Raw genomic sequence first — 13,976 nt, 5'->3', positions numbered from 1 at the left:
TGGATGGCTTCCTTTTTCATTTTGGTCTGATCTATATTGTTGTATATAAAATGCACTTTTTATCTTTCAAAATGTGTTTCCTAGTTCTGAGCCTTTCATCCACTTTATAAATTACTGCATTTGTAAATTTTAAGAGACAGTAAAAGGAACAGTAGTGGTAAAAAAAAAAGCACTTGTGGGTTTAACTAATCATATTTATTTGTATAATTCTCCTTTAACAGCGTGCCGACTGCCTAACGACGATTTACGTCGGCAGTCAGCCCCTCACAGGCAAAGCGACGTAGTTCTACGTCGCTAGCCTGTGAGGGTCTAGGGAGCGAGCGCGCGCAGATGGAGGCGCGCTCCCGCTCTCGCTCGCTCACAGACCCCCCCCCCCCCCGCGCGAGTGACCGGCGGACCCGATGTCCGCCGGTCACTCGCGATCGTCAGTTACAGAGGGAGAAAGGCAGGCGGCTAATGTAAACAAAGCCGCCTGTCATTCTCCCTTGTGTAACAGCACAGATCATACGGTTCTGCTATGTAGGACCGTTGATCTGTGCTGTTACACACACAGCCACAGCCAATCACAGTAAGAAACACGCCCCTAGGGACACACATAACCCCTCCCACTCAAATAAAGTTAACCCCCTCACTGCCAGTGTCATTTTACAGTAACAGTGCATATGTATAGCACTGATTGCTGTAGTAATGTCACTGGTACCCCCAAAAGTGTCAAAAATGTCAGTCAAGGGTCCAATCTGTCCGCCGCAATGTCGCAGTCCCGCAAAAAAAATCGCAGATCACCGCCATTACTCGTTAAAAAAAAAAAACAATAAAAATGACAAAAATCTTTCCCTTAGTTAGTAAACGCAACAACTTTTGCGCAAACCAATCAAAATACGCTTTTTGCGATTTTTTTTTTTACTAAACATATGAAGCAGAAAACAAATTGGCCTAAAATGTTAAAAAATTTTGATTTTTACATTTTTTGGGGGGAATTTCATATAAAAAAAAATGTGAAAAATATTGTTATTTTTGCAAAATTGTCGCTCTTTTTTTGTTTATAGCGCATGATCAAAAAATCGCACAGGTGATCGAATACCACCAAAAGAAAGCTCTGTTTGTGGGGAAAAAAAGAACGTCAATTTCATTTGGGTACAGCGTCGCACGACCGCGCAATTGTCCGTTAAAATCACACAGTGCCGAATTGCTTAATAGGCCCTGGTCAGGAAGGGGGTAAAATCTTCCGGGGCTTAAGTGGTTAAAGCGGGCGTGGCAGGAGGTGTGTCCTATGCTTACATACTTTTTCTAGTAGATGTCTCTCGTTCCAATCTCAAAATGTTGGGAGGCATGCATGCACGTTATTTATGCGTTTTTGATATGTTCCAGTGTGTTTTTGATGATTTTTGGTACATTTATCATGCAGTCCAGTGCATTTTTTCCCCCTCTTTTTTCTTAATCTTAAATAAGGAAATGTGCGTTCCAGTGTGTTTTTTGATGCATTTTACTGCATTCCAATACAGTCCAGTGCAGGAAAAATGCAGCATGTTCTACTTTTTTTTTTCTGGAACTGACCGCACTGGTGTAAACGATGCCATTAAAAACCATATAACTATCCCATAGTTGCCAACATTTTAAAAAAATTGCCAGGGACACTTTGCAGCACAGCTATCAATTACTTACTTGAAAGTGTACCACACCCACTTCCCTGAAGCTCCTCCCATTCCGCAAATTTAATCTCCGCCTACTTATCATGAGATTATAGGGTCTACTCAATATAGAGAGAATTACAGGAAATTGAAAAGGGAATTTCAAACTTAAGGCCAAAGTAGCAGAGTTGGAATAATTCTCCCATTCAGCTGCAATACTTCTGCCTAAAGTTTAAAATTCTCATCACAATTCCTTGCAATTCTCTCCTTGAGTAGGCCTTTATAATTAAATGATTCTCAGCACAGATGAATCTATTAGCTGCTGGATCACAGACACAGAAAGCTATTTTCTTATTATAGATGTGAATAAAAGCCCTTATGTTGACTAATTGCAGCATTAAATGTATGTTTAACCACTTAGGCCCCGGAGGATTTGGCTGCTCAAAGACCAGGGCCTATTTTGCGATTCGGCACTGCGTGACTTAAACGGACAATTGCGCGGTCGTGCGTCGCTGTACCTAAACGAAATTGACGTCCTTTTTTTCCCACAAACAGAGCTTTCTTTTGGTGGTATTTGATCACCTGTGTGATTTTTATTTTTTGCGCTATAAACAAAAAAATAGCGACAATTTTGAAAAAATAACAATATTTTTCACATTTTTTTATATGAAATTCTCAAAAAAAATAGGTAAAAATCTAAATTTTTTAACATTTTAGGCCAATTTCCTGCTACATATGTTTGGTAAAAAAAAATCGCAATAAGCGTATTTTGATTAGTTTGCACAAAAATGATTGCGTTTAATAACTACGGGAAAGATTTATGTCATTTTTATTGTTTTTTTTTTTAACGAGTAATGGCGGCGATCTGCGATTTTCTTTGCGGGACTGCGACATTGCGGCAGACAGATCGGACCCCTGACTGACATTTTTGACACTTTTGGGAGTACCAGTGACATTACTACAGTAATCAGTGCTATACATATGCACTGTTACTGTAAAAATGACACTGGCAGGGAAGGGGTTGACTTTATTGGTGATCAGTGGGTTAAATGTATCCCTAGGGGCGTGATTCTAACTGTGGGGGGGGTGTGGCTTGTGATGTAACCACAGAGGCATACGATCCTACATAGCAGGATCGTATGATCTCTGCCTTTACATCAGGGAGAATGACAGGCGGCTTTGTTTACATCAGCCGCCTGCCTTTCTCCCTCTCCAGCGGGAGATTGCGAGTGGCTGGCGGACATTGGAGCCGCCGGTCACTCACGCGGGGATGCCCGTGAACGAGCGGGAGCGCACCTCCGGTGACGCGCGCTCGCCCCCTACAGGCTCCTGGGCGAGCGACATTGTACTACATCACTTTGCCCAGGAGGGGCTGACCGCCGCAGTAAATGTACTTGCGGCGGTTGGCATGTGGTTAAAAGAAATCAGACAGTCAGTACCTTTCTCAACAGCAGCTGCTCCCAGACGGCAGGCGCCTGTGACAAGGCTGGGGAAAGGATTCGAGTGGGAGCTCATACAGACCTGCGCAGAGCCAGGTGACCCCCGAGCGATGACGTCACGCGACCCCGCAATTATGTGACACGGAACTGCTTCGGCAAAAAAGGGCATTTGCCGGGACAGTCCCGGCAGAGTAAATTACCCGGGACAGGCTCCTATTTGCCGGGACTGTTCCGGCAAAAACGGGACAGTTGGCAAGTATGCTATCCATACGTTTTTGATGCAGAAAAAACGCACTGGACTTCATGTGGTGTGATTTGATCCTCAAGACAATATTTGAAAACTGCGAGACAGAGCATGACCGCCTAGCCGACATCGTGTGACCTTCAATAGGTTTAGTGTGCTGCTCAGGCTCAATCAGTATGGGGAGTAAGGCGAGTAGCTGGGCATCCATTGGGGGACTGCAGGCGAGGGATGGAGCTCGTCCCAGCTCCTCTGATTACTGAGGGGAAAGGAGGAAGAAATCCCTAATGCCACACATCCACCGAGTCCTGTAGTGATGGTGGTAGGAGTGGCAACCTCAGCCTGGGCTCCTGCCAGGCAACGCCTCCAACGTGATTCGCTCCACCCCCGTAGATTAGTCATGGGGACTAAGCTCTGGGGGGGCAGAGCGAAACGCGTTGGTGACGTGGCCCAGCAGGAGCCCAGGCTGAGGTTGCCACCATCACTACAGGACTCTGTGTATGTGCGGCATTAGGGATTTCTTTCTCCTTTCCCCTCAGTAGCCGACAAAGCGGGCGCTGGAAGTAACCACAGCGCCCCGCACGGGACACACAATCCGACAAATGATAAATGTTGAATAGCAATGGCATCTATAGTTGTGCAAGAAACTGAGATCGGCCTCGTCATTATCCGCTGGGAAAGTAAATATCCAGAAAGCCGAATAACCCTTATATTGGAGAGGCGGGGTCGCTGTAAAAACAAGGTAGCAATTATGTAAATTCATGCAAATTAGTCATAGATTAATTATCAAGTTAACCAGTGCAAACTGATGCTGACATATTTTGTATGGCTTCTAAGAATTCTGCTCATAAAAAGTTTTCAGACAGCAGAAAAGTTCCCATTCCTTGTTGCCCTCCCCAATCCCCCTATGAGGACTCCAGTTGAGTGAGCCGCTATGACAACAGGCGCCACCAGGTGGCGCTCTCTTTACACATTCATTGCTTACAGGTGACATGTGTTTCCGGTGAGGAGCAAGATGGCAGCCGCGGCTTCAGAGATCCCTCACAAACCGAGCGTCAACGAGTGGAGTAAGATGTCTTCCTCCGCGAGAAGCACTGCGGAAGTCTCCCCCGGCGCATGCGCAGTGAAGAAGCCGGTGCAGCATGGCGGATAACAGAGTGACAGAATCGCTTCTGCAGAGGCTGCGGGATGGGGAAAGCGGAGGTCTTGACAGCCTGGAGCTGGCTCTGGCGTTGGGGGTGGATCACCAGCAGGTGGTGGGGGCTGTGAAGAGCCTGCAGTCCCTGGGAGAGGTAAGAGGACCTGTCTGTGAAGGATGATGTAATAGTGTCCTGGGGGGTCACGTGACTGCACAGCTGTCCTGGGGGCTGCAGAATACAGCATGGCCAGGTTACTTAGGGCCCATAGGAAGGGTGCTGGCCTTGTAGCACTGGGGTTTTGGGTGTAAGTCCCATATATCCGCACGCAAAACGCGGTTAGGATGGTTCTAGCGCAGTCTTTATTACAGGAAAATGAAACATTCCCAGTGGAGGGAAAAAAACTCCTCCTGGAGACTGAAAAGCAGACGTGCAGGAAGCAGTATTACCTCCTGAATGCGTGTAAATCTGCTTCCAGCTTTGCTCTGAAAGGTGATTTGTCACAGATCGCTTTTCAGAGGGAAGACCACCAGCTGTGTGAAAAGAGGCCTAATAACTCATTTTTTCTTGACTGAGCCGGTCCCAGGTTGGCTGAGCCATGTTACCTCTTCATCATAGGTGGCTCCGTTCCCTGGCAGGGTCTTATGGAGCCACCCCTTTGTGAATGTTGTTGGTATAAAGACTTCAAAACCTATGTTGGGGCATTGCCTGTGCTGACATGGCATGAGGAGGCAGAGGACTAGCAGGGGGTGAGCGGCGCGAGGAGGCGGAGGACTAGTAGGGGGTGTGCGGCGCGAGGAGGCGGAGGGCTAGTAGGGGGTGTGCGGCGCGAGGAGGCGGAGGGCTAGTAGGGGGTGTGCGGCGAGAGGAGGCGGAGGGCTAGTAGGGGGCTTGCGGCGAGAGGAGGCGGAGGGCTAGTAGGGGGCTTGCGGCGAGAGGAGGTGGAGGGCTAGTAGGGGGCTTGCGGCGAGAGGAGGCGGAGGGCTAGTAGGGGCTGTGCGGCGCGAGGAGGCGGAGGACTAGTAGGGGCTGTGCGGCGCGAGGAGGCGGAGGACTAGTAGGGGGTGTGCGGCGCGAGGAGGCGGAGGACTAGAAGGGGGTGTGCGGCGCGAGGAGGCGGAGGGCTAGTAGGGGGTGTGCGGCGCGAGGAGGCGGAGGGCTAGTAGGGGGTGTGCGGCGCGAGGAGGCGGAGGGCTAGTAGGGGGTGTGCTGCGTGAGGAGGCGGAGGGCTAGTAGGGGGGTGTGCTGCGCGAGGAGGCGGAGGGCTAGTAGGGGGGTGTGCTGCGCGAGGAGGCGGAGGGCTAGTAGGGGGGTGTGCTGCGCGAGGAGGCGGAGGGCTAGTAGGGGGGGGGGTGTGCTGCGCGAGGAGGCGGAGGGCTAGTAGGGGGGGGGTGTGCTGCGCGAGGAGGCGGAGGGCTAGTAGGGGGGGGGTGTGCTGCGCGAGGAGGCGGAGGGCTAGTAGGGGGGGTGTGCTGCGCGAGGAGGCGGAGGGCTAGTAGGGGGGGTGTGCTGCGCGAGGAGGCGGAGGGCTAGTAGGGGGGGTGTGCTGCGCGAGGAGGCGGAGGGCTAGTAGGGGGGGGGGGGGGTGTGCTGCGCGAGGAGGGCTAGTAGGGGGGGGTGTGCTGCGCGAGGAGGGCTAGTAGGGGGGGGGTGTGCTGCGCGAGGAGGGCTAGTAGGGGGGGGGTGTGCTGCGCGAGGAGGGCTAGTAGGGGGGGGGGGGTGTGCTGCGCGAGGAGGGCTAGTAGGGGGGGGGGGGGGGGTGTGTGCTGCGCGAGGAGGGCTAGTAGGGGGGGGGGGGGAGGGGGGGTGTGCTGCGCGAGGAGGGCTAGTAGGGGGGGGGGGGGGGTGTGTGCTGCGCGAGGAGGGCTAGTAGGGGGGGTGTGCTGCGCGAGGAGGGCTAGTAGGGGGGGTGTGCTGCGCGAGGAGGGCTAGTAGGGGGGGTGTGCTGCGCGAGGAGGGCTAGTAGGGGGGGTGTGCTGCGCGAGGAGGGCTAGTAGGGGGGGGTGTGCTGCGCGAGGAGGGCTAGTAGGGGGGGGGTGTGCTGCGCGAGGAGGGCTAGTAGGGGGGGGTGTGCTGCGCGAGGAGGGCTAGTAGGGGGGGGGGGGGGGGTGTGCTGCGCGAGGAGGGCTAGTAGGGGGGGGGGGGTGTGCTGCGCGAGGAGGGCTAGTAGGGGGGGGGGGGGAGGGGGGGGTGTGCTGCGCGAGGAGGGCTAGTAGGGGGGGGGGGTGTGTGCTGCGCGAGGAGGGCTAGTAGGGGGGGGGGGGGGGGGTGTGCTGCGCGAGGAGGGCTAGTAGGGGGGGGGGGGGGGTGTGCTGCGCGAGGAGGCGGAGGGCTATTAGAGGGTGGGCGTCGCGAGGAGTTGGAGGACTACTAACTACCTTGTAAAGGAAAGCTGTCAATAGTTACTATTCTACAGGCGCTTCGGTCACGTGATTTCCCCAGCGGCCAGCTTCAGTGAAAAGGAGAGATCGCCGACCATGGCTGTGGTGACAACACCCATAGGTTTACTGTGGGGCATCTTTTGTTGGCTGTTCCTCCTCCGCACTGATGTAGCGGCTGGGAGCCGATCATGTGACTGGACTGGAGCACCATCAGAATAGGTAAGTATAAACCTCTTTCCTCTACAACAGGGTAGCTTAGTATAGGGATTAAAAGGGGGGTGGGAGCAGGTTTACGCTTAGATCTAACTTTTGACTGGAGTTCCAATTTAATAAAAACAAACTTAACCTGAATCCTAAAAAAGAAAAAAAGAGCGCAATTAAACATTTTATCAAAACGGAACTAAACCCTCCTATCCTTTACAGCCAAGGAAGCTGCTATCTTGACCTCTGTGTGATCCACATGTTCCGTGTATCTACATGTGATCAGTTATAGTTATGATGGTGTGACATTTTGTTGGAGAGAACAAGCAACTGTGACAATTTTCAATAACTGCATGCCTGGAATGTAACTGTTTTGGGAAACAGTTAAATTGATGTTTAGTTCCGCTTTAAGTGACAGTTGTAAAACTCATTCTTACCTTTTCATGCAGGCTTACCTTATCTGGCAGTCCGGTTAACTTTCCCATCCCCCTCCGTACTGCCATGTTTGGTAGAGGAGTATTTTGATTAGGCCGTGTAAATCCTGCGCATTCGATCCAACATTCTAGCTGGGCATCATTTAGTTGAAATGTTGCCATATAGTATTGGCAATGTAAGTGCCACCAATCACATTCCATACTAATGGCAACTTGATTCCTCCATAGAGTTCTGGATTCACTGCCTATCCCGCGCATGCGCAGCTATCATTCTGGCAGGGCATCATTTTACTTCCACGTTGTCACTAAGAGGCTGCATTGTAAACAAACTGATTAGAGCACCGGGCTGCTATGTAGTTTCATTGTGTAATGCTTCTAATTCTGCTTCTTGTTTTTTATATATAGTTGAGGGGACATCTATTAACACTGATTTCAGAACTGACATTTAGTCTGATTATTTATACTTTTTTATTTGTTTCCTCAGATTATCGAGGCAGAGCAGCGATCCAGCAAGAAATGGGAACTGAGCTCAGAGGGGCAGGAGATTGCTCAGGAGGGCAGCCAGGAGGCCCGGGTGTACTACAGCATACCCAAAGAGGGCTTGGCCCAGAGCGATCTCATGGTGTGTACAGAGCGTGCAAGATAAGGAAAGACACTGAAATTATGTCTAAATTAAAAAAAAATTCAGATGTGTTGAAACCACTGTAAGGTGTTTTTTGCTGGCTGTGTTCGTGAAGTTTCTTTTATGGAACTGTTTCTAATCATTTTAATCTATGGCGCTGTAATGAGCAAGCGTGGGTAGGACAGTGAAAAATTGCAGCACTGTATATAAACAAACAGCAGATATGCAGTTATTTGATTAAAGCGGAGTTCCGGGCACAGAAAGCATTTTTCAATAAACATACCCCCGGGACAGTCAGGGCTAGTACATTCCACAATGGATAGCCTCTGATCTGTCCCGGGTCGCACTTACCTGCAAGAAGAAATACTTATAAAATTTCTTCCACAGCGTTTCCATCTCTTGTGGGCAGCTGAAGCCGGCGCGATCCTCTTTCGCGTCTTCTTCCACGTCCTCTTCTCCCAGAATGCGCCCCTCTCGTCCCTTCCGGCGCGTCGCCACATTCCTCCACAGCTTCTGGGCATGCCCAGAAGCTGTTTAGCAGGGAATGCGGCGTCGCCCCGGAAGTGACGAGCGGGGCCGGTGCCGTCGCATTGATTCCTGGGAGCGATGACGTTCAGCTCCCAGGAATCATCGCGAAGGAGGAAGTGACGGAGGAGCCGCGGCACAGAGGGAGGAAGTACATTGAGGTGAGTATTTTCGATCTTAAATTACAAGGTGAGTTTTTAAAAAAAAAAAAAAAACCTAACTATCCAATTCCTTTTCAGGTGAAGGTGAAGAAGCGGACGGGCATAAAAAAAATCGATTTTGTGCCCGGAACTCCGCTTTAAGGGAAGGTATGCATCTGTGGAGGGGGGGGGGGGGTGGGTAGGTCAGGAGATGGGGGGCAAATAGGACAAAATGAACTTGTTTTAAAGTGCTCTTATCCTTCAAAGTCAATCTCCAGAGACTATTTGTTTCAAATACTGTGTGTGTATTCAGGTTAGAACCTCTGCCGGGTATTGATGTCTGTGTCCCCTCTGATGTGATTTCACCTCACTTCCTGTCCTGAAAAAGGGGGTTCCTGATAAAATAAAGGGAAACTTCCCTGACAGGCTATAGATTGCAATTTAAATGAGGTTATAATACTGTCTTCCTCCATCTAGAAAGTAGTGCTTTTAATAGTAATTTACATTTTTTCTTTTTCTTCTTTCCTTTCCTACAAATTTTTAAAAATTCTATACATTCATAAGCCTTAACCACTTAAGGACTTAGGGGTACGTCAGACACGGGAGTGGTGCTGGGGGGGCGGCGCGCTCCCGCCCCCACTCGGCAGAGGGGATGCCGATGCACAGGGCTGGTGCCACAATTGCCACTGGGCACCCGCAATCGCTCCCTGCTGAGAGAGGACGGTCGGCTGTTGTAAACACAGCTGACCGTTCTTCTTTCTGAAATGATCACAGAGCACCTGTGATCCTTTTATATAGGCTCACAGGTCTCTGTGATCATTTCAAAAGCCACACACCCCAGTTAGTAAATACGCCCCTAGGCTCACACTTAACCCTTTGATCACCCACTGTGTTAACCCCTTCCCTGCCAGTGTTTATTACTGTAACAGTGCATATTTTTAGTACTGATTAGTAATGTCACTGGTCCCCCCAAAAGTGTCAAAAATGTCAGGGGTCCGATATGTCTGCCGCAATGTCGCAGTCCCGCTAAAAATTGCTGATCGCCACCATTACTAGTAAAACAAAAATGACAACTTCCCTAGTCACACAGGTGATCGAATACCAGCAAAAGAAAGCTCTATTTGTGAGGAAAAAAGGATATCAATTTTATTTCAGTACAGTGTCGTACAACTGCGCAATTGTCTATTAAAGTAACGCAGTGCCGATTCGCAAAAAATGGCCTGGTCATTAAGGGGGCAAAACCTTCTGGTCCAGAAGTGATTAACCACTTAAGCCCCGGAGGATTTGGCTGCTAAAGGACCAGGGGTTTTTTTGCGATTTTTTTTTTTTTTTTTTTTTTTTACTGCGTGACTTTAACGGACAAATGCGCGGTCGTGCGACGCTGTACCTAAACGAATTTGACGTCCTTTTTTTCCCACAAACAGAGCTTTCTTTTGGTGGTATTTGATCACCTGTGCGATTTTTTTGATCACGCGCTATAAACAAAAAAAGAGCGTAAATTTTGCAAAAATAACAATATTTTTCACATTTTTTTATATGAAATTCCCCAAAAAAAAAAGTAAAAATCAAAATTTTTTAACATTTTTCGGCCAATTTGTTTTATGCTACCTATGTTTGGTAAAAAAAATCGCAAAAAGCGTATTTTGATTGGTTTGCGCAAAAGTTATCGCGTTTACTAACAAAGGGAAAGATTTTTGTCATTTTTGGTGTTTTTTTTTTTAACGCGTAATGGCGGCGATCTGCGTTTTTTTTTTTTTTTTTCGGTACTGCGACATTGCGGCGGACAGATCGGACCCTTGACTGACATTTTTGACACTTTTGGGGTTACCAGTGACATTACTGCAGTAATCAGTGCTATACATATGCACTGTTACTGCAAAAATGACACTGGCAGGGAAGGGGTTAACTTTATTGGACAGGGAGGGGTTAAGTGTGTCCTAGGGGCGTGCTTCTAACTGTGTAGGGACATTCCTATTGGTGTAAAAGCAAAGATCCACCGTTCTACATAGTAGAACGGACAGATCTTCACTTTTACACAGGGAGAACTGACAGGCAGCTTGTTTACACAAGCTGCTCTGTCTTTCTCCCTTCACAGGAGCGATCGCAGTGTGACTGGCGGACATCGAGTCCGCCGGTCACACGCACTGACTTGCCTGTGAACGAGCCGCGGCGGGCGCGCGCCTCGGCGGGCGCGCGCCCGCCCGCGATAGGCTCGCAAGTCAGTGACAGGCGAGTGACGTACCGATACGTCACTCTGCCTGGCCGGGGCTGACCGCCGCAGTATATAGTCGTGCGGCGGTCGGCAACCGGTTAATATACAGTGAATCGAAACCAGAAATATATATATATTGCAGTCCAGGTACCAAAATAGTCTAATTACTAAATACAAGTCTAGTTACTAAATACAACATGCGTGTTGTATTCATGTACCTGGCACAGCTGTTCGGCTCATTGCCTTTAACCCTTTCGCTGCCATGTATGGGCCTAACAGCAGGGGGGCTTTATACACATTCTCAGTGGCTACAGCCACCAGGATTGTGTGTAAATCTGACAAGCAGACTCTCACCTGTCAGGGAATTGCAGCCACCCGATTGCCTCCACTATACACAATCGGTCAAAACTATTGGGTGAATGTAAAAATTTTGAACCACGAGGTAGTGAAATAAGACAGTGCCATAATTATATCTCCTGCCATATCAGTAAAGATGGTGTAAGCATGGATTGTATATTCTTTTATAGAGTTCCAAATATTTGAATCTCTAAATCCCTGCAATCAAAACTTACCTGCCTCTAAAATCTGTGGTCCGATAACCCTGATGGAAAGTCTGGGTTTCCTATTTCTGGCATGAGTAATAATGTTATGGGGCTTATCACCCTGGATTTTAATAAACAGGCAGCTTTATAAGGAGTGCCCAGGATAGGATATTAATAATTTACTTATCACTGCATATGTGTTGTTTTCTTTCAGAAACTGCCAATTGCAAAAATTGGTTTCAGCAAGGCAATGTCCAATCGCTGGATTCGATTGGACAAGTCAGCAGAGGGCGGTCCACGAGTCCACAGAGTGGTGAGTGAACTCTTCAGTCTGGTATTTGCATATTTTTATTGCGTTTTTTTTTTTTTTTTTTTTTTTTTTTTTCCATGTTATTTGCAAAGTTATTTTGTTTTTTCAAAACGGGGGAAAAAAATTTTGTCTGGAGTTCCCATTTCATACTGACATAAAATGAATGCAGCTGTGCTGACCTTAAAAGAAAAAAAACAAGTAATTAAAGCTTAGCTGTAGGCAAATTGTTCAGTACCCAGAAGAAATGCATAAAGTATATGGGAACTATTTTACCTGCCAAAGTATTTATATTTTTGTCCATCCAGGCCTGAGACTTACACTGCTGTGCCAAATGTCAAAACCCTGTTTGGCAGGGAAGGGAACCGGATTTTTCTCTCCTACAGTTAGTGTTACTAAACCCACAGCAGTAAAATCTCTGTATATGCAGTAAAGCACGCTTGTTATACTCACTGTGGGACCTAAGGGGTTAATCCTCTGCATTGTGTAAAAAAAAAAGCTGTTTGATCCTGTATGCACAGATCCTCCTCTCCTCCAAAACATGTCCAGATAAGAGAGAGCCTTTGGAGTCAGGTTGCACATGCGCAGTTTGGTGTGTATTGCTAGAGAGTTTTTTTCTTTTCTTGAGAGAGTGCATGTGATCAGCACAGGGCCAATCAGCACTGTCCAGACAGAGGGTCTGGAGACCTGCAGTGTCGTAGGACAGCTCAGTGCAGTATGACATTTTTCATTCGACAAGCTTCACCAGGAACAGAAGTCGCAAGACTTCTATATATACTGCTGGTGAGAAAAGGTATTTCACAGTTCATATTTACTATAAAATAAAAAAGTTTCTATGTACTGTGGGAGACCAGCTGTAGTGTAATACTCTAGCATGTTTTTATAACTTTCACTGTACTTTTACAGTTCATTCACATTAGCGCGACTTGTCAGCCTGACAAGTCGCGGTCCATTGATTAGCACAGGACCCGTTCTAATTGGAGCGACACAAGTTGCTCTGACTTAGAAAAAGGGTCCCGTACTACCAGACTTGTATAAAGTACTCGAAATTTCTACTTGAGTAAAAGTACAAGTGCTCGATCAAAAAATTACTTGAGTAGAAGTGGAAGTGCTCGCAGAAAAAGTTACTTAAGTAGAAGTACTAAAGTATTCAACATTTTTTTTACTTAAGTATTGCAAGTAGTTTTTTCAAAAAATTTGCTACTTAAGTACTAAAAGTAAAAAGTACCAGTAGTTTTGAAAAAAAAATTCTACTCAAGTACTGAAAGTAGAAGTACAAGTACTGTGTTATGTAGTTATTAAAGAAAGAAGTCAAAAGTTTGAACATCATATTGTTTTTTATTATTTCAAATGATTTATTCAAATGATAAACCTGTGTTTGTTAGTAGTTTCTTGATGCACTTTAAGCGCTGTAGCACCATTTATTTGTTTGTTTCATATTTTCTTTTTATTGGAAAGATTTGGTATAGCAGCTTTTATTATACACAGCATTTATTTTCGTATGCGCTGATTTACAAATGACATTATACACATTTTTTTGAGCTTTATGCAACCTGCCATCTACTGTTCTGGCAGTGGTAATTTTTTTAAAAGTAACGAGTAACTATGCAGCACAAAAAAAAATACTTGAGTAGAAGTATCGAAATCATCGAAAAAATGTAGTGAAGTAAAAGTAGAAGTAGGAGAAAAAAATTCTACTCTAGGAAAGTACAGATACCGCATTTCTGTACTTAAGTACAGTACTTAAGTAGTTCTACTTCGTTACTATACATCTCTGCGTACTACTTTGGGGCGACCTCGGAGCGACTTGCATAGACTTCCATTATGTGAAGTCTCTGCAAGTCGTGCCGAAATCGCGGTGCACGGGACTTCACAGGTCGCCCCCCAAAGTTGTGTCGTGCCAGTCTGAATGGGCTCTCAAAAGTATTTTAAGGTCTTTAAACACACTTTTAAATAGAAACACATTTAAACACATAAAATATACTGAGAGACAGAGCAAGAGCAATGGAAAACACAAAAATATTTAATTAACAAAATAATATGGGTCTTAAAGAAAAAAATGCAAAATACAGTGACCGCGAAAACTGAACCGCGATATAACGGGTGTTTACTGTATGCAGGCTGCTGGGTTTAGTAACACTTTACTTATCCTACAGACAGGAAGTGTT

General features: G+C 47.2%; 1 protein-coding gene across 1 annotated transcript in view; it reads left to right on the top strand.

The window, feature by feature from the left end:
* The first annotated feature begins 4,428 nt into the window (after window positions 1-4,428).
* The window catches only part of FARSA (phenylalanyl-tRNA synthetase subunit alpha), a 43,955-nt gene continuing 34,407 nt past the window's right edge, over window positions 4,429-13,976 (top strand). The window contains exons 1-3 of the mRNA XM_082252985.1: window positions 4,429-4,600; window positions 7,945-8,082; window positions 11,716-11,814. Coding sequence (XP_082109111.1) covers window positions 4,451-4,600; window positions 7,945-8,082; window positions 11,716-11,814 — 387 coding nt within the window. The 5' untranslated portion in view covers window positions 4,429-4,450. The remainder of the gene's footprint in view (window positions 4,601-7,944; window positions 8,083-11,715; window positions 11,815-13,976) is intronic.

This window comes from Pelophylax lessonae, assembly GCF_965119305.1.
Source record: "Pelophylax lessonae genome assembly, chromosome: 4".
In the NCBI taxonomy this organism is placed as follows: Eukaryota; Metazoa; Chordata; class Amphibia; order Anura; family Ranidae; genus Pelophylax; species Pelophylax lessonae.
Note: the sequence above shows the minus strand (reverse complement) of the source record. Positions and strands in the feature narration are given on the sequence as shown.